Here is a 20,091-nt window from a genome sequence, read left to right on the forward strand (position 1 = left end):
CAGCCAATCACTACTTGGCCATTCGACACCCTACAGCCCTATGGAAAGTCTCTGCATTTCATTAACCAGCGAGAACTCCTAGATCCGTCGAAAGTTGACTATTAAGACACACTTTCCCAGGATCAATGCGCCTCCGCTGTTTCTGCAGCAACTAGTAGCTCCAGCAAAAGCACGTACAGAGAATAGAGTACGGTCAAAGTGATTCACTCTAAAGTATGTTCATATGGGATTTGCATTTCTTTTTTTAAAAGCCAACTGGTTCGTGGAGTTTGTGGCTGGTTTGTGTGCAGGCCAACGTTTTGTGGCTACAGCCCTCTGCCTCCGGTCCTGCTTGAAGTTCACTTCACTGTGGCTGATGAACCACAGCGAATGCTTGGCCTCTGTAGGCAATTTCCAGCCTGCCAATTTCAAGAGGGCCCATCTCCATCACAAATTGTGAGTTATTTGATGCTGCAGCGGTCTGGACAAAAGAGGGGAGGGCCAGCCTCCAAATGCTAGCAGCCAGAGCTCACGTGCTTACCTGGTTCTTCGCCTTGTAGCCGCCTGTTTTGCACAATAGCCAGAAGCTGCTCCGCTGCCTGGTTCACGCTCATATACCTGGGTGGCTCATAAATCTTCTTCCCCCTGATGGAAGGAAAGGTACAGCAGTCTGGTCAGCAACTGTCCCCCCTGTACCCCAGTCAAGTAGAGGGGTCCGTGTACAGTAAAGCCAAGCTGAATTCAACACGGCTTGCCCCAAATGGTTAAGCTTCAAGATAAAATTTTCTTTGTCGCATCAAACCAAGGTCTCACATTCACTCTCTGGAAGCTCTTAAGAGGGGCTGGCAGCCAAATGGCTCTCAAATGTAATAATAATGATGATAATAATTTTTATTTATACCCCACCCTCCCCAGCCAAGGCCGGGCTCAGGCTAACAAGCAATAATAAAAACAAGTTGAATGAATACAACTTAAAAACAAGATTAAAACACAACATTAAAATATTGAAACATTAAAATATTAAAATGCAGCCTCATCACAGGAGGAGAAAGGAAAAAGAAAGAAGAAAGAGGGGGAGGGAATCAAATTGGCTCCAAGCCAAAGGCCAGGTGGAACAACTCTGTCTTACAGGCCCTGCGGAAAGAAATCAGATCCTGCAGGGCCCTGGTCTCATGAGGCAGAGTGTTCCACCAGGCCGGAGCCAGTGTTGAAAAGGCCCTGGCTCTGGTTGAAGCTAATCTAACTTCCTTAGGGCCCGGGACCACGAGGGTGTTGCTATTTATGGACCTTGAGGCTCTCCATGGGACATACCGGGAGAGGTGGTCCCGTAGGTACGAGGGTAGAGGCTCATTTAGTTTAGACCCTCGCTAGAAGCCTGTGCATGTTTTGTCTCATCCATCATGTTTTTGGCAAGGAATACACCGCGAAAAGGATGTCTATGGGCATTCGCTGGTGAGAAGCAGGCGGGTGTTAGACGCACTGTTCTCTGATCAGCTGGAGACATAAAGCAAACACTTCCAAGTTTTTAAACAACCGAATCCAGGTGTGTGTTACGGCCACGGGAACAGCAGACACTACTAGCAGGCTTTTTTTGTGTGGCGTCAGCATCCCAGAACTGCCAGCTTGCAGAAGAAGCGTCTACCAACAATTAAGTTGGTGTTGATGAAAGTCTCCTCTGTGCGTGTGCTGTGAATCAGAGCCACTGTGTGGCTGTTTTGAAGCTTTCAAGCTAGGAATTAGAGCCTACATGAGTAAACTGAAAATGCTCTCCGCATCTGAGAGGTGCCACATGTCGCGCTGCCTCCTCGGCACAATCACAAGTCACGTATATTTTGAAACCCCTGCTAATCTACTGTAACTGCCGAGATACATCAGAGAGCACGCTATCCGTGCCAAATTGGAAGGGAAGCCTGTGTTTTTCTACCATATACTGTATAGTTACATAATTATAGACCCCAAAGCCAGCTCTCAAAGGGTTGTTTTCTGCAAAGTTTGCCAGCCCTGGAGTTGGCAAGAGCAAAGCTTATGAAGAAGTTCCAAGGTAAATTTCCACCAGAGATTGTCGGACTCCGTGGATGTGAATCAGACCAAAGTGAGGACGTGTCTGGAGGTGATCAATAGTTCCAGTGGAGAGGAAGAAGGAAGCTGACTTGACTGATCTCTCCTAGATTAGAAATACTGAGCGATCAGGAGAAAAACGAAACTAATCAAACCTTGGTTCCTGAATGCCTCTGTTATCGTACGTTTTGACTTCCAAATGCCGAAACCCCGAAAGTTAAGTGTTCTGGTTTTTGAATGTTTTCCAGAACCCAAATATTCGACGCGGCTTCCGCTGAGTGCAAAAAGCTCTTGCAACCAATGGGAACCTGCGCCTCAGTTTTCGAACATTTCGGAAGCCAAACGGGGTTCTGGAATGGATTTTGTTCAAGAACCAAGGTGCCACTGTACCACAGATGAAATTACTAGGGGTCATAGCTAGCTAGTCTAACTCTGGGCACTTATTACTGGAGATACGGGGTGCATATGGAACCTGAGAAACTGAACAGACTTATTAAACCATGAGCTTCACCCCATCTTAAAAAATTATTCATTAGATGCTAAAAGACACCAAGACAACCATCACCGCTGCTTTGCCACATGAGCCCCATCCTGCAACAGAAACATCGGAAGCTGCTTACACTGACTCAGACTGCTGATCCCTCTAAGTGTTATCTATATTGACAGGCAGTGCTAGCGCGAAGAGTTGCTTTGCATCTTTCAGACACCGGTTCCTGCCTTCACCTATCCCAGTGCTGCCTCAAGCACTTTGCTTCATCCTGCGACACTGTGGGACGGACTACAGACAAAACCAAACTGGGTACCAGGAGAGGGCACTTCCTCCTTAAGTCTACAGAGATATTTTGGCACCCGTGTTCACCATTCATGTCCACCGTTTAAGCAGGATTCCTAAACCACCTCCAATTCTTAGTTAAGAGAGCAAGCTGGATGGCCTAAAATGTGATTAGTACGGCAGCTGATCGGTCCTTTTAACTCAAGGGTGGGGGCCCATTAGCCATGCTGGGTTGCTGCTGATGGGAGTTGGGAGTCCAGTAACAGTTTGAGGACTACTGGCTCCCTCCCCCTCACCCAACCACGCGTTTAACTGAAACATAGAGAGAATCTCTATACCATGGTTTTAGTATGCGTTTCACTTACATGCCAGCACTAAGCTGTGAATTATCAGTTGCAGACCACACACTTTTGAAGAAACAACTTACTTCATGAGATTCTCCAGCGACTGTTCCTTGACTTTAATGTCTGCAGGGAAACAAAACAGGACATACACTTCAAGTTGATTGCCTGTGTATTACTTTCACAAGCATTAAGACGGAGAACTTTTTTTATTGTGCTGTGTTTTATATAAGAAAGATATCTCTCTTTCATGCACACCCTTGGCATGTATACGTGAAATTCTACTTAATATTGATCCAGGGTAGATTCCAATGCATAGTTAGCAGAGTAACAACTTAAACACGTTGCAGGATTCCCAGAAAATAGACCAGAGGCAACTGTATTTCATCCAGCAGAGCTTTACTGCTACTGAAGACAAATGAGCATAAGGGTCACAAATCTAATACACCCATAAGAAATTCAGTTGCAGCAGACTTAAACTTACAGTAACTTAAAATAAGTCTAAACCTTAACACTAAGCATACAGTGGTACCTCAGGTTACAAACGCTTCGGGTTACAAACACTTTGGGTTACAAACTCCGCTAACCTGGGAGTAGTACCTCGGGTTGTGAACTTTGCTCCAGGATGAGAACGGAAATCGTGTGGCGGTGGTGCGGTGGCAGCGGGAGGCCCCATTAGTGAAAGTGCACCTCAGGTTAAGAACGGTTTCGGGTTACGAACAGACCTCTGGAACGAATTAAGTTCGTAACCCAAGGTACCACTGTACAGAAAACCACACCAGAAGGAGAGATAGAAAGAAAAAGTGAAACCCAGGTTCCTTCTGGCCTCTTATTACAGTCAGCATGACCTTGACAGAAAGAGATAACGGAACCAGTTTAAGCCAGCTGTGCTCAGCTTCTCTGAAGGAATAACCCAAACATCACGAACCTTCTGCCTGTTTCTTTCACACAGAGAAGCTTCCAGAACCCTCTTGAATTAGTAATTAGAAGAGGAAAGATCTCTACACATCAGATCAATACTTTCTTGCACTAAGAAATGCAAACTGACAGTATAGTCTTACAACCCAACGTCTGATATATGGTTGAAATCTGACCAAGCCACGCTCACGGCAGACCCGCTGAAACCTTTGGAATTAACTTAGAGATGTCTCATTTAAGTCCTGCAAGTTTGCTGGGTCTGCTCTGAGTTTTACTTGATCGAAAGACACTACCCATCCTTTCTAAGTGGGACCTGCAACAAATCGTTACCGTGAGGAGCAGTCATGTTGACTGTGCCAGCCAGTCATCATTACATTTTCCTCTGTGACACTCAGTCAGCCATCATTCCAGGGCTGCTTTTAGGTTTCTCTCTCTCTCCACCAAAGGCTCTGTGTAGTTCTGCAAATCCCGAGCAGCTCCAAGCCTCTTAATTGTTCCTCATCTAGCTCGGCTGGTATGCTTGGATGGTCCTAATTTGGAGACGCATGGGGAAGTCTGCAGCTCAGTGGTATAGCATCCATCTTGCATGAGAAATCTCCCAGGGTCAATCTTTGGCATCTCCAGGACAAGTTGGCAGGGAACTGCTGCCTGAAACCCTCCAGCCAGTCAGTGTGGCTCAGCTAGATGAGCCACTGTTGCCATGCAGTGTAAGGCAGGTGCTAGTGTTAGGTACCCACAGAATGAGTTCACTGTTAACATATAAGACTACAGTGGTACCTCGGGTTAAGTACTTAATTCGTTCCGGAGGTCTGTTCTTAACCTGAAACTGTTCTTAACCTGAAGCACTACTTTAGCTAATGGGGCCTCCCACAGCTGCCGCGCCACCGGAGCACTATTTCTGTTCTCAGCCTGAAGCAAAGTTCTTAACCTGAGGTACTATTTCTGGGTTAGCAGAGTCTGTAACCTGAAGCGTATGTAACCTGAAGCATATGTAACCCGAGGTACCACTGTATAAGACTATGTTTAAGACACTACTCTATTGTGCATAATTCATTGCAATGGTTTTTCTTCTTGTGGAAAGTGACACAGCATCCTTTAATTGAACTCTCTTAAATACACATCAGCTGTAGGAAGTTAAAACTGTGATTGCAGCCAAGAAACAAGCTCTGTTGATTTTTTAGGGCAGACTTACCACTACATGAGCATATTTGGGGTTAGAATGGGCGAGATCAACGAAGGTGTTTCCTCTCGCTGTCTTCTAAGTGGAAAACTATGTTTTGTATCGTGCTTCACTGAGGAGATGAAACTTTTTGAAACTGATCATCTATTAAGTTAGAGCGGCATGAATGAGCTATGGGCAGAAACCCAGGGGCCTGGACATGCAAGCCCCATTAGTTGTGCCTTCCTGTCTCCAATCAAATAACCTAAAAAGACTCATGGCAAGCCTTCAACCACATTAGTCACCTTTTCCTATTGAATTAGGTGGATTGCAGATTTTGCTAAGATGAGCTCATTTCATTTTGTTGAGCTCTAACTCATTCTCTTGTACCGTATTTTTCGCCCCATAGGACACACCGGCCCATAGGACGCATCTAGTTTTTTTGGGGGGAAATAAAGCCCGAGCTTCCCCCGACCCCAGCCTCCAGAACAGGCAGCTCTCCGCAAGCCGTGGGAGCCCAGCGCGAAGTCGCGCCGGGCTCCCACGGCTTGTGGAGAGCTGCGCGAAGCTCGAAGCCTGGGGCGCGCTGAGCTCAGCTCGCCCCAGGCTTCGGGATGCAGAGGAAGACCCTTCTGTTCCTCCTCCAGCTTCCAGGCAGGCATGTGGCTGAAGGGGCGCTGCGCAGTTCTCCCTCTCTGCGCAACACCTCTCCTGCGAAGGAGAGGCGCTGCGCGGAGAGGGAGAACTGTGCAGTGCCCTTCAAGTGAAGCTGGAGGAAGAGAAGAGGCAGCTGCCCTAGCTGCGCGTGACCTCTCCAGCTGGGAGAGGGTCGTGGGGCTATTCCTTAGCCTCCCGCACACTCTCCGGGCTGGAGAGATGGCGTGCGGCTAAAGAGGCTGCTTCAAAGCCGCCATCACCTCTCCAGCTGGGGGAGGCTGCGTGCGGCTATGGCAATACCCCCACCTCCCGCAAAAGCCCACAGAAGCCACGCACCCTTTAAGGAGCACACGGCTCCTGTGGGCTTTTCCTCAGGAGGGAGAAGGGACTGACTGGCCGCATCAGTCCCTTGTCCCTCCTGAGGAAAAGCCGCAAGAGCCGCGCGGAGCTTGTGTGAGGGTTTTGGGAGCTTTTCCTGCCTGCCTGCCTCCTGCATTCGCCCCATAGGACGCACACACATTTCCCTTTCATTTTTGGAGGGGAAAAAGTACGTCCTATGGGGCGAAAAATACGGTATATTTAAATATGCAGCTGTGCCTCTTGTCGTTCCATAAAGTTCCCTAAGCTTAGAAGTATTCAGATCTCGGTAAACCATCTCAAATAACAAATCTAATTTTTGTCAGGGCTTTGAAACATTGTGCGGCAGATTTTTGTCACTATTTCTATCATTGCCTTTTCTCCTGATGAGTTGCAACGGCTATGGTTCATGTCCATTGATTTCAATGGGCTTATGCCAAGTATGACTTGGCTTGATACAACCCAATGTGTTTCCTAGCTTTTGCAGTCTCGATTCTCCTACCTGTAATTTCTGCTTCATTTTACCGCTTTTGCCCAATGCAAACCTTCACGTTGTACACAAACAAGAACAGAACATAAGCAATACGAAGGAGAAGGCATGCAAGTCCCAAGAAAATTCAAGACAAAGGCAATGCTTAAAAGAAGCAGCAGCCAAATTGTAAATGCTAACAGTCAGGGTGTGACATGTAACTAAGCCATAGTCAGTGCAGACCCACTGCAAATTAATGGGTATCCAACTCCGTAGTCCTGCCAGCTCAAGGCTTTCTGCTTGTGCAGTGGGACTTTCCTTTCTTCTCCTCCCCCTCCATCATTCCCAAATATGCTCCTGAGACTGGGGAAATGCATAGGATGGATTTAGGAGGCACGTAGGGGTGGGGAGAAGAGGTGAAGCCCCATGGCACAAGCAGAAATTTTTGCACTGAGAGGACAGTTACTTAGCACTACTTTATAGATAGAAGCTACAGCCAAAGCATTTTCTCCCGGCCAAATCTCTTATTCTGCTGCTGAAGTTTGTTAGTTGTTGTTGTTTAGTTGTGTCTGACTCTTCGTGACCCCATGGACCAGAGCACGCCAGGCACTCCTGTCTCCCCCTGCCTCCCACAGTTTGGTCAGACTCATGTTTGTAGCTTTGAGAACACTGTCCAACCATCTCGTCCTCTGTCGTCCCCTTCTCCTTGTGCCCTCCATCTTTCCCAACATCACGGTCTTTTCCAGGGAGTCTTCTCTTCTCTTCTCTTCTTCTCATGAGGTGGCCAAAGTATTGGAGCCACAGCTTCAGGATCTGTCCTTCCAGTGAGCACTCAGGGCTGATTTTCTTCAGAATGGATAGATTTGATCTTCTTGCAGTCCATGGGACTCTCAAGAGTCTCCTCCAGCACCATAATTCAAAAGCATCAATTCTTCTTTATGGAAGTTTCTTAGTACCTTCTATAATTGTATGTGCACAATTGCCCCACTCTAGTTGCCCCAGCATGCACGGTTGAACGCAAGAGCGTCCACATCTTGATGAGAATGTGATTTCCCAAGCCTAGTTCTTGATCCCGCGAGCGCTGTGCGCTAAAGGGATTTCTCCAGCTGCCTCTTTACTCTGCAATGCCAGCTGAGAGGCGACAGGAGCTTATGCCTTGCAGATCGGCAGGCAGGAAATGGCCATTTACTTTGCAGTAAAGGCTTTGCTTTGCAGCAAAGTGCTGTTTCCTGCCTGCCGGGTCTGCGAGGCGAGCTGGGCAGTGCATTCTTGATATATTACAGAGTGACAAAATATGAAACCTTTGTCTCGGTCTGGAGTCCATACTGGTAAGAGACAAAGTATTGATATATCGTCCACAACTTACTTAGGATCTTGTTGATCCATGGCTTTCTCTGACATGATCTCACCACCACCAATGGCTGAACACCATGGCGCTTTCTATGCGCATACTCACAATTTATTGCTATGAATGCCAATATCAATAGACCTTTCCTCCTACCCTCTCTCTATGGGAAGTGAGCTAGCATCATAATCTTTCTCCTGCCATTTATACACAGTGGCAATTTCATTTCATTCAGTCAATTGAAGTTTTGATTTAATCTGTATCCAGCAAACACACTTTCCACCAGCTCCTCAATTAAGTACATTTTAATATTTAAACCAACGGCCGGAATGTCTCCTTCAATAACCAGTCACTTGACAGTGCAGAATTGTTGAAGACAAAGAAATGCAGGAACAGGAAGAAGGGAGCAGAAGAAGCCCAAACTTGTAAGATGTTGTAAGATTTTTTGCATCATTTATTTGAAAAAGTCAGCAGGTAATTTAAAAAAAACAAAACCACAATATGCTTGCTTGTCAACCCTCCCTTCATGCAGTTCATAAAGAATGGAGGGGAGAGAAAGGATCAATGAAATGCAAAATGTACAGATTAAGGTGTATGGTGAGGCCATGATGACATTTCACACTGGTGGCTGGGAGCATTTAACACCTATTAAATCCACTTCTCTCTAAAATGCATTCCAAAATCCCCACCTATAGGTTTTCATACATTTCAACAGTTAGAGAAGATTTACAATCAAGTCCTGATGTACAGACAGCTTCCAGACGCCAATTCCAGGAATGTATGAAACTTCTGCATGCATGTTCTGACTTGATTTATAAACTTACTATATGCTGGCGCTGTGTATATTATATGTGGGTGGCGCTGTGGTCTAAACCACAGAGCCTAGAGCTTGCCGATCAGAAGGTCAGCGGTTCAAATCCCTGTGACGGGGTGAGCTCCTGTTGTTCGGTCCCTGCTCCTGCCAACCTAGCAGTTCGAAAGCATGTCAAAGTGCAAGTAGATAAATAGGTACCACTCTGGCGGGAAGGTAAACAGCGTTTCCGTGTGCTGCTCTGGTTCGCCAGAAGCGGTTTAGTCATGCTGGCCACATGACCAGGAAAAAGTGTCTGCGGACAAACGCCGGCTCCCTCGGCCTATAGAGTGAGATGAGCACCGCAACCCCAGAGTCGTCCGCGACTGGACCTAATGGTCAGCGGTGCCTTTACCTTTACCTATATGCTGGCAAAATGCAGCTCTTTCCGGTGTGCACATGAGAAATCGCCTTTTGACTTGGGAGGTTTCGGGATCCTGGCTTGTAATCAAGGAGAGCAGTGGAAGCCACAGGGGCGGTCTATGCTTGTAGGAACCCCAGTAAACAGTTATGACCCGTAAAGTGTCTGGAGTGTCCTGTAAACTCGTAGAAAACCTGCTTTAGCACTGGGAGAACAGTTCCGTTCAGGCTGCAATCAAGGATCCTGCCAGTCGGAAGAAACTCAATTCTCCCCGATCAACCTCAATATCTAAACAGCACAGAATGATCTAATTGCTTGCAAATTGCATCAGTCTAATTTCCATCCTGATCAAAATTCCTTATGTGATTGAATGCATCTGTATAATCTCTCCCTCTCTCGCACACTAGAGGGTTTCATGCAAGGCTGGATTTAGTCTGAAAAGCTCTGTATGATTAAAATAAATCCTGCCCCAGTGCAGAGACTGTCAGATCGCCTCCTGTTTCTACTGATCAAGCTCTCCTGCTTTTAAGAGTAGCATGGAACACAACCGCTTACGCTATGAAACTTCCCCCCTGTTTCTCCTCATGCCAGGAAAAGCTTAATTTCCTTCTGTTGGAACTGCTGCAAAAGACGCAGTAAAAATCCTGGCGGTCCTAGTAAAGAAATGAACTTGCTAAAACTTCCTTTTCGCTGGATGATGATTGCAACTTAAGACCTCAAAGCCAGGAAGCTGATGGCATGGGCACGGCTCGTTTCCTTTTCTGGGTGTTAACAGACAACTAAATGATCACCGGGCTAAGGACCAGTTTACAGAATTCAGCAGAATCTACCGGTTAAAACTGTTTTACATTTGAGCTGTGAGAGTGGGGTTGGAATAGATGTCTCCTGAAGGAGAAAAAGCTCAAAAACCTGTACATAGAAGAAAACCACCACCACAACAAGGCAGAGGCTCAGTTCCATGACACATGCTATTTTCCTATGTCCAGGGAAGGGTTTGGGGGTTTTGCTCAGCTTTGCTATTTCTTAAAGATGCAATTGCTGCAGGTAAGAAAAAAGGCAGAGGATGCGTAAGGCGGAGGACTTTTGAGTCTACGGTTTGATGCTGTTGCTTCTGTGTTTGGACAGCAAGCGCAGAGGCTATCGTGGAGGAGAAAGCGATCCATGGCTACTATCAATGCTCTGCCTCAAATGGTGGAGGCAGTGATGCTTCTGAATGCCAATTGCTGGAAGCCAAAGGAGGGGAGGACGCTCTTGTGCTCAGATCCCGCTTGCTGGTTTCCCATTGGCAACTGGTTGGCCCCCGTGAGAAAAGGCTGGGCCACCACCTTAATCCAGCAGACTCATCTCATGTTCAATCAGCGTATAGAGGGGAGGTCCAAAAAATATCTACATGGTGCCTAGGAAACAACTTGCACCTTAATATCAGCAAGACAAAGGAGATGGTGTTGGACTTTCGGAGGAAGAGAGGAGAACTAGCCCTGCGGTACATTGGGGAGGGCAGTGTGGAGAGAGTCTCTTCCTTTAAATTCCTAGGAGTTTATCTCAGTGAAGACCTTACTTGGAAAATCAATACAACCCAGGTGGTTAAGAAAGCCCAACAGAGACTCCATCTCCTCAGAGTATTGCGAAAGAACGATGTCAATCAACATTTGATGATCTCCGTTCCACAATAGAAAGTGTCCTTTCATACTGCATCACGGTGTGGTATGCTGGTTTGACATCATTGGATAGGAAGTGCCTACAGAGGGTGGTGAATACAGCACAAGGTATTATGGGCTGTCCCGTGAATCCGTTGGATGACATTGCGGAAGAACGTTGACTCAGGAGAGTGAGGAAAATTCTCAGGGTTGATTCACACCCTGGCCAGCACTTTCTTGATCTCCTGCCCTCAGGCAGAAGATATAGAAGCATGATTAGTTGCACCAACAGGGTAAAGAACAGCTTCTATCCATGGGCTGTTAGGCTGCTGAATGAAAAGGTAACAACAGGGCAACTGACTTTCGGGTTTGGTGGGTGTGCGTCAGTAAATGAGGGGAATTAAGACTAAGAGAGCTGAGTGGGGGGTGCTCGTGTAATCTCACTGTATACAAGTTGTACAAGTGACAATAAAGTATTTCAAATCAAATAGCTGCTCAGCTACTGAGCGTTCTAAATAATGCCGGCTGGTTAAGTGTGATATAAGGAAGTGGTCCTTCTCTTACTAAATTAGCAAAAATGCACAGAGCAGCTACAAATATTTGTTGGAAGTGTAAAGAAAAAGAAGGCACATTCTACCACCAGTTTCGGATTTACGTATAAGCTAAACAAGCTATAGCTTAGGGCCCCACTCTCTTGGGGGCCCCCCCAAAAATGAAACTGACACGGGGACAAACAGAAGAAGACACCTTCACCCCGGTATGGCTCCCCTTTATCACATACACAGCCCAACAGGACAACGACAATAATCCACCAACAGCATACAAATCAATATGGCTAACCTGATCCAAAACACCCACCCACCTCACTCACACACGAAAACAAAGACAGCCAATCACAAGCAAACAATCACACCCTAAGCCAACCCCAACCTCTCTCACCACCAAAGGAACACAAGTGAACAACACAAGCAACGCTGACACCAAACTCTACATACATTAAACACAATAGAAACACCGCCACCCGACCCCACCCCCATCCATCCTCCCTCTCCCCACCCCCCCTTTCTTTTTTCTTTCTGTTTTCTTCTCCCCCTAATGCCTCAACAAATGAAACGGATTTGTAAAAACGTTACATGGAAGAAGAAGAAGAAGAAGAAGAAAAAAAAAGAAAAAACAAACAAAAACGAGGCACTACACTTCTGTAAAACAAGAAAATCCTTAATAAAAAATATTTAAAAAAAAAAATTAAAGGAAAAAAACCCTGGATGTACATTTCCAAAATAGAAGATAAAAAACAAATAAAATAAAACCTACATACAGCAACAGTGTTTTGTGTTGTGTAGGCTCCTGTGATGTAAGTAATGGGCCCAGCCTGCTAAAATATCACTGGTTTGCTCATTTCTATATATAGGGTGCCTACATTCTGCATGGACTGGTTGCATGGCAACATGTGCAAATGGCTTGAGATACCTATTAGGTCCATAAATTACCATAAAGCATATATTCAACACAAAAAACAGCGGCATATAAAGGGCCCCATTGTCTTCAGTAGTGTAGGGACTCATCAAACTGAAATCTGGCCCTGTTTACCACATGTGGTGGACGTACAAGGGAACGAAAGCATATTGGGAAATGATTTATAATGAGTTGAAAAAAGCGTTTAAAATAACTTTTGTGAAAAAAACCAGAAGCCTTTTTTACTAGGAATTTTCGGTTCAGGAATACTGAAGGAGCAGAAAAAACTGTTTATGTACTCAACAACAGCTGCAAGGATACTTCTGTCCCAGAAATGGAAAGAAGACAAAGTCTCTACCAGAGAAGAATGGTTAACAAAAATGATGGACCATGCTGAAATGGCGAAAATGACTGGGAAGATCAGAAACCAAGAAGACATCAAATTTCATAAAGAACAGGGAAAATTTGTAACTTATTTAGAAGCACACTGTAAACAATTAAAAACATTGGCAGGATTTTAAGAAAACTTGCAATGTAACAAGAACTATGGTAACAATTGACTATTAAGGAAATATGGAGGACATTATACAATGCAGTTGAAAAAGAATAACCATGGAACCCATGGAGGGGTAGAGGGAAGTCTGGGATTCAGAAAATCCTATTTGTACAGTGGTACCACTAGTTGTGGACTTAATCTGTTTCGGGGTGCCATTCGCACCCTGAAAAGTCCGCAACTAGAGTGCCTTTTCTGCACATGTGCGCGGCGTGATCGCTTGTGCGCATGCATGAAGTGTGCAGATCGCTTCTGCGCATGCAGCGAACCCAGAACTAAACACTCCCAGGTTTGCCACGTTTGTAAGCTGAAAGTCCATAAGAAGAGTGGAACACAACACGAGGTATGACTGTATATGATTATGATTTATATACTAATGTAAATATTAAATGTAAAACTGAATATATATATATATATTTTTAAAAAGAGGAAGTGGTCCTTACCAAGTAAGCAGAGGGTGTGCATGCCGTTTCTTCTGTTTTTGGCTATTTTGTCGTAAAAGCTCTCGGGCTTCCACGTATCGGTCCAGAAAACGACAGACACAACTTCTCCAAAATTGTAGAGCTGCCAAGAAAAGAGGGGCGGGGGGGGGGGATGATAATGAGAAAGACACCTATCAGAATAAAGACTGTAGACACAAAACTTAACATGGCGTTATGCAAAGTGCAATATAGAGAGGTTTTGATGGGAAGGGCCAAATCTCAGTGTTTGGTATCTCCAGATGGGGCTGGGAGAGACGGCTACCTGCTTTTCCAAGTTGAATTCAAAAGTGGCTCATAATAACGATAAAAGGATTGACAAATTAAAAACTACAATGCCCCCGAGGAGTGTCACACTGTAGGCTGAAGTGGCGGTGAGGCTGATAAAACTTTTTTAAAAAGATAAAAATCAGCGGTTGCTTGATAGTTAAATGCAAGATTCACCAACAACTTAAAATTATTCCCCCACACCTCTGCAGAAGATAAATGAGCTGCCACAGTGTATGTGTGTGTGTGAGTGAGATGCTTGTTCCAACGTGAGTTCAAGTCGTACCTAAAGCCCTGTGTTTCAAGATTCCAAATAGGATGGTAAACACACTTTTAAAAAATAAATTATTTTCAACATCACAAGCTGGCACGAAACGTTTACAAAAGGGATTCAAAAGAAAATGAGCTGGTTGTGAACAGTGCCCAATCCAAAAAAGGAGAAGAAAATGGTACACAAACAGAACGGACAAAGATAAATCATAACTGATATTTTGAGGTACTTTCCCCCTGCCTTCAGGATCCTACGACCTTGCACATTTCACAAAATAAATTTAAAGTAGCTGTTTGTGTACAAGTCTTAAAGAAAGTCTTAGGTGCCTGGGATCAATAAGACTAGTTTTAATGGGTGAGGGGTTTTGTTCTAAGAAAAACTTGCACTTTTTGGTGGAGACATTTGGGGCTTTGTAAACATTGAAAGAAAGAAAGAAACAGGGAAAGCGCCTCAAAGAAAACAAAACAGGATCCAGTGATCTCTGATGTAAAACTTTTTTTTTCTTGTAAGTCAATATTTTTCAGAGTAAAATGCTCCTTTGGGAATTCCAAGTTGAACCTTGCAATGGTTTGACATGGATGTGGAGAGAATAACATTTTGCTCCCTCACTTTTTCATGCTGGTTTCTGAGTTGCTTAGATTTTTAAAAACAGGGTGCTTTTGAATCTTAACTACTTGTATCCTTCTCAAATTCCAAAAGGAGTCTTTTACTCCCAAAGATGCTGAGTTTTGCTTTGTAAATATCACCTTAGTCGAAAGAGTTGAAAGCCCGTTTTTCTATGTATGATTTCAGGGATATTCAAAGCTACTCCTGCTTATTTAATTAGGGCACAGTTAGGTTCTGACACCGTCCTGGGCTTAATACAGATTAGGATGCTGAATCGCTGGTGCAGAATAATTCATATAGATGAAGATAAGGCAGATCTTCGTGTGTCTGAGGAACAGATGGTGCTAGCGCTGGACAGTTTCTAGTTTCAAAAATTTTCTGATGTATTACTGCATTATGGATTCTCGGTGCAGGGGCTGAATTCATTTGGAAATGTAGCCAGAAGCATTCCCTTGTAAACAGAATACAAGAAAGTTTGTTCTCAACTCTGTTTTGAACAGTTGGAACCAATGGAGAGATTTGGGAGCATACCAGCTCCAGGCAAATTATGTATTTCCGAAGGAGCAACACTGGTTATATTCTTGAATGCAAACTTTATGGGCAGCAACTGATTTCAGTGCATTATTCTTAAATTGTTGGGTCCAAGATCTTGAAGCCGGGGGGGGGGGGAATGTTTAAAGAAATTGAAGTGTTGGAAAATGAAAGAAAAAAATATGATTTTTATTACAAGGCTCAGAAGATAGTTTCTTTCGCTGCAAAGGCTTATAGCAGGCATGGCCAAAGTCCGTTTTGGGGGCCTCGTGGCAGTATATGTTCTGGGGTAAAATCCTTTAAAAAGCTCAAGAACTTTGAAGGGCCACTATCTGACTGTTGATTCCGGACCCTAAACTGTGCTTTTATACTAAATTTCATTTTTTCTGTGTATATTGTAATGTTTTATCATTGCTATAGCCATTGGCTAATGCAAATAAAGTTTCTATCTACCTCAACAACTTTGGGGTAAAATTGTAAAAGAAGCTCAACAACTTCAATCCTAAAGAAAGCTTTGGTCGGCCCTCAAATCATAAAATAATCTGGCCCTCTTTGAAAAAAGTTTGGGACCCATGGCTTACAGTCCAATGAAAAGGGATTTGGAATTTATCTCAGCTAATGCCTGTTGAGTTTCTGAACTCATATATTTCTCCTATTTTTAGTTTTGTTTCTGAAAACATTTTAACTATTTTTGGTCCCTATGTATATTTTTATGTGTAGTTTTTAATATGTTTTATTTTGTTTTACTTTTTTTTTATCTTGATGCATCCTCAAATTTTATTCAGCAGAGCGTGAGACAGCTCACATGTCAGTACTGTGGCTCTTTCATAGATGAGGCTTGTTGGTTGAGCGGGCAGCAATGGGGAACCTGTCCCCATTCAGAAGTTGCCTATGATCCCACGCGGCTAAGTTAGAAGGTTTATCTTATACACCATTGGTCCAGCGACGTCCCTGCCCCTTGGTCAATGGTTCTTGCTCAGTCAATGATTCTTGGAATATTACACAAGGCGTCCTCTTCAAATACAACACTTGGGTAATCCAGAAAGAGAATGAGAAATACAGATTTTGCATTTCACAACCAAAATAGCCCTGCCAGTAACTTGCGGGGACGGGTGGGAATTTGCTCAAAATACAACCAGGAATTACTGTCAGCTGACCGCTGCATTACTCCAAATAAGGGGAAAAGTCAATAGGCAACGTTTAACCCTTTGATTCATACTCGGCTTGAGTATTTTAACTTTTGAGTATTTTGAGTATTTACCTATTTAGGTCAAAGGTCTCCCCGCCCCCTGTTGTCTTTTGCTGAATCCCAGACTTGATCACAGTCTGCCAAAGCGTACAGCTATCAGTTCCTTCGCTCTGGGTCAATGAAAGTGGTTTTAAAAATCACGAGACAGAAAGAAGCCCATGCTCCAATGCTCAGTCCACAGAATTCTCCGTCACTCCTGAACATTATTCAGCCAGGCCCCATTGTGATGAGTTTGAACTCTAAACGCATGTAGCTTAGAGAGCCACTCGGCTGCAGCTTTCCCAAACAGACGCAAGCCATCAGCTTAAGCTCCTTTTCTTTAAAAAGAAAAAAAACCTACAAAGGTGTTTCCTGTTTTTCAGTAACCAAGGCCAGACTAATGGAGCAGGAGTCTTTTGCATCGACGAAATCAGACTTAAACTAAAATGCAAAAAAGGAAGTCAGCCCTTATTTTATGAACATCAAATTCCTATCGTTTAAGAAAGCGCCCCTAACTTTTGTTGTTTCAAATCTATCGGCACAAGTCAAATCCACTGATACAAATCAAATTTGTCCCCGGCATCTGACACTCGCAGGTATACTGTCACTGATAATGGAGTCTCCATTTAGGGGGAAGGGCTAGGAGCCGTTGACAGACCCATCCCTCTGCGGATTTCTCCAATGGTCTAAGCCCACTTTGCAAGCTACCTTCCCTGGGGACCATTGCCATGTCTCTTGTGGCAATTTAGTTTGGCGCTATGTGACATGGAACCTTCCCTTTCCTTTATCTGAAACGTAGTGGAAATCGCCTTCTAAGGATGAAAAGTGCAATAAACCACCCTTTGTGGCTCATATGTGTACCTGAGGCTCAGCTGTTTCTCAGCTGCAGATGCAACTACAGTGGTGCCTCGCAAGACGAAATTAATCCGTTCCGTGAGGCTCTTCGTATAGCGGTTTTTTCGTCTTGCGAAGCAAGCCCATTGACAGCTTAGCGGATTAGCGCTATTAGCGGTTTAGCGGCTTTTAGCAGATCAGCTGATAAGCGGCTTATCAGCGGATCAGCTGATAAGCGGCTTAGCGGCTTAGGAAAAGGGGGGAAAGGGGGAAAAGGGGGAAAAGGGGGAAAAAACCCGCAGGAACTCGCAAGACATTTCGTCTTGCGAAGCAAGCCCATAGGGAAATTCGTTTTGCGAAGCACCTCCAAAACAGAAAACCCTTTCGTCTAGCGGGTTTTCCGTCTTGCGAGGCGTTCGTCTTGCGGGGCACCACTGTATACAAATAAATTCTTCATCCTCCTCCTCCTCCTCCTCCTCTTCTTCTTCTTCTTCTTCTTCTTCCCCTTCCCCAGCTTCACGACACCGTGCGGAGAACCTCTCTTAGCCTCTCCAATATTTGCTTCTGGGGAGTGTAGATGTGATTTAAATCATGATTTAGTCAGTAAGACTTGATTTAAATCAAAAAAAATTACAGAGAGACTCATTCTTGCTGGTATAACCTTAATATTTACAAGCAGATGAAGGTTTCATTTTTGGAATAATAAATTTTCAGAGTAGTTTTTACAGTTATATCAAAAATTACTAATTTGGTTATACCATTAGAAATACATAGACAGGTGTTTATATTTGGAACTTTTCTGCTATACTTTATTGGAAGGAGAAAAATAATCATTTCCTTAATAACAATTTAAACAATTTATTTAACCAAAACAATAACCTCATAGCATATGTATCCATGTTTGTTAACTGATGTGGTTAAACAATTTTTTGTTAAAACAACACCAGACTGAGTTTTAACACACATGAAAAACTCAAAATAAATCCTTATTTCCTGATGAATAGCCTTTGGACTATACTGTAACTTAAACAGAAAACTATCTTTAGAAAGATTTTTCCTTCAAAAGCAATTTACAGTGGACCCTCTGGATTTGAACTTAATTCCTCCCAGGGGTCCGCAGTGGCGTAGCGTGGGTTGTCAGCACCTGGGGCAAGGCAAGTAATTTGTGAGTGAGCCAGGTAGGGGCAGAGAGCTGCGAGTGCGAGCGCGACCCCCCAGATGTTGCGCCCAGTGCGTCTGGCCCCCCCTGCACCCCCCACGCTATGCCACTGGGGGTCCGTACTCACCCTGAAAAGTCGGTATCCAGAGACACCGTTTCTGCGCATGTGCAAAGCGCAATAGAGCACTTCTGCTTATGCGTGAAGAGCGCTTCTGTGCATGGCGAAACAGCACTTCTGGGTTTGCCGCATTTGCAACCCGAAATTACGTTACCCAAAGGTAACGTAACCCGGGTACCACTGTATTTTAAAAATCTGATTTAAAGTTTAAAAAATCTGACTTTTTATTTTATTTTTTTAAGCCATTGATATTTATTCACCCTGTTTCCAGGGCATCAAGAACAGCATTGCCCCCATTCATAAAGCTTGTACTTCTTAGCAGCTCAGTTACATCATGCTGTTTTATAAAAAAGGAGAGAGAGAGAGAGAAAGGAAACGCCACAGAAAGTCTGGCCACAAAGTGTGCAACTCCTCACAGCTGTTTCCTACAGATTGGAAGGCGTGTCTCAAGCCCGCGCTCTGCAGAAACCCGTTTGGAGAAGTAAACAGAGTTGTGGTTTCCCGCTGCCGGGATGCCGCGTGCGCGAGAGAAGTTACCTGGAGGCCGCAACAGCCAACGGCGTTGAGTATGGAGGCATTGTGGATGACGCTGTAGGGCACTCCCAACTTCACCGCCCGGAGGACGAGGTCACTGTGTGTTGTCGCCCTGCAGTAAGGAGGAAGTGGGTTATATGGGGTGTACAGAGGGTCTGAACTGGGCCTCACTGACTTAAAACAGCCTTCCACAACCCGGTGCCCTCCAAACGTTCCTTGGATTCCCAAATTCCTATCAGCCCCCAGCCAGTACTGACCGATGGGCAGGGATGATGGGAGTTGTAGTCCAACAAAACATCTGAAGAGCACTGTGTGTGTGTGTGTGTGTGTGTGTGTGTCTATTATGTGTGGGGAGGCCGTTTAAGAATATAGTGGTACCTTGGGTTGCAGATGCTTCAGGTTACAGACTTTGCTAACCCAAGAAATTGTACTTTGCTTCAGGATGAGAACAAGAAATCGCGCCACAGCAGCAGCGGGAGGCCCCATTAGCTAAAGTGGTACCTCAGGTTAAGAACAGTTTCAGGTTAAGAATGGACCAGAACGAATTAAGTTCTTAACCCAAGGTACCACTGTACTTCTACCCAGTTCTCTTTTTCTTGAAAAAGAGGTGCTGAAACCCGCCATGAGTGAGTTATCTTAGAATGGCAATGGCGCCTACCTGAGAGGTGCCGTAATGGAGTTCCAGTGAGTTCTGGCTGGAAAAAATGTCCTGTTTCTACCAAACTTCTCACAGCTACTCAAATAAATAAGCGCCTGTACGTATATAGGAAGCACAGGAAGTAAAAAATAAAAATAAAAAAAATGGAGAGGCGAACTCAAAGTGCTGGAGGAAAAGAAACACACTTTTTATTTACTGCAATTAAGTGCATTCCTCTTTCTTCAGCACCTCGAGGTTGGTTCTCCTGTTTCGTCCTTTGCGAAAGACACATAATGCATCATACACAAACAAGCAAAGATCCTGAGGGTGAATCTGTACACTTTTTGACCTATGAAGCCTTAAACAGCTCAGGACCACAAGTACAATGAGTTAAGAGCAGGGGCAGGTTCGAAGTTTGCACTGAAGACACTTTAGCAATGTAACCATGCGGAAGGTGAAGGAGGCAGCTTTTTTTGCAGTTTAACTTGAATAACATTGTAATAACGCAGTTTTGCC

General features: G+C 44.5%; 1 protein-coding gene across 5 annotated transcripts in view; it reads right to left on the minus strand.

Annotated features, from left to right (window-relative positions):
* The window catches only part of DPH5 (diphthamide biosynthesis 5), a 31,079-nt gene that overhangs the window by 2,612 nt on the left and 8,376 nt on the right, over nt 1-20,091 (minus strand). For all 5 annotated transcript variants that reach the window (XM_081866066.1, XM_081866065.1, XM_081866064.1 and 2 more), the window contains exons 5-8: nt 18,942-19,050; nt 13,355-13,475; nt 3,237-3,276; nt 521-624 (exon numbers count right to left, since the gene is read on the minus strand). In XM_081866066.1, coding sequence (XP_081722192.1) covers nt 521-624; nt 3,237-3,276; nt 13,355-13,475; nt 18,942-19,050 — 374 coding nt within the window. The remainder of the gene's footprint in view (nt 1-520; nt 625-3,236; nt 3,277-13,354; nt 13,476-18,941; nt 19,051-20,091) is intronic.

This window comes from Podarcis erhardii, assembly GCF_964252035.2.
Source record: "Podarcis erhardii genome assembly, chromosome: 6".
NCBI classification, from domain to species: domain Eukaryota; kingdom Metazoa; phylum Chordata; class Lepidosauria; order Squamata; family Lacertidae; genus Podarcis; species Podarcis erhardii.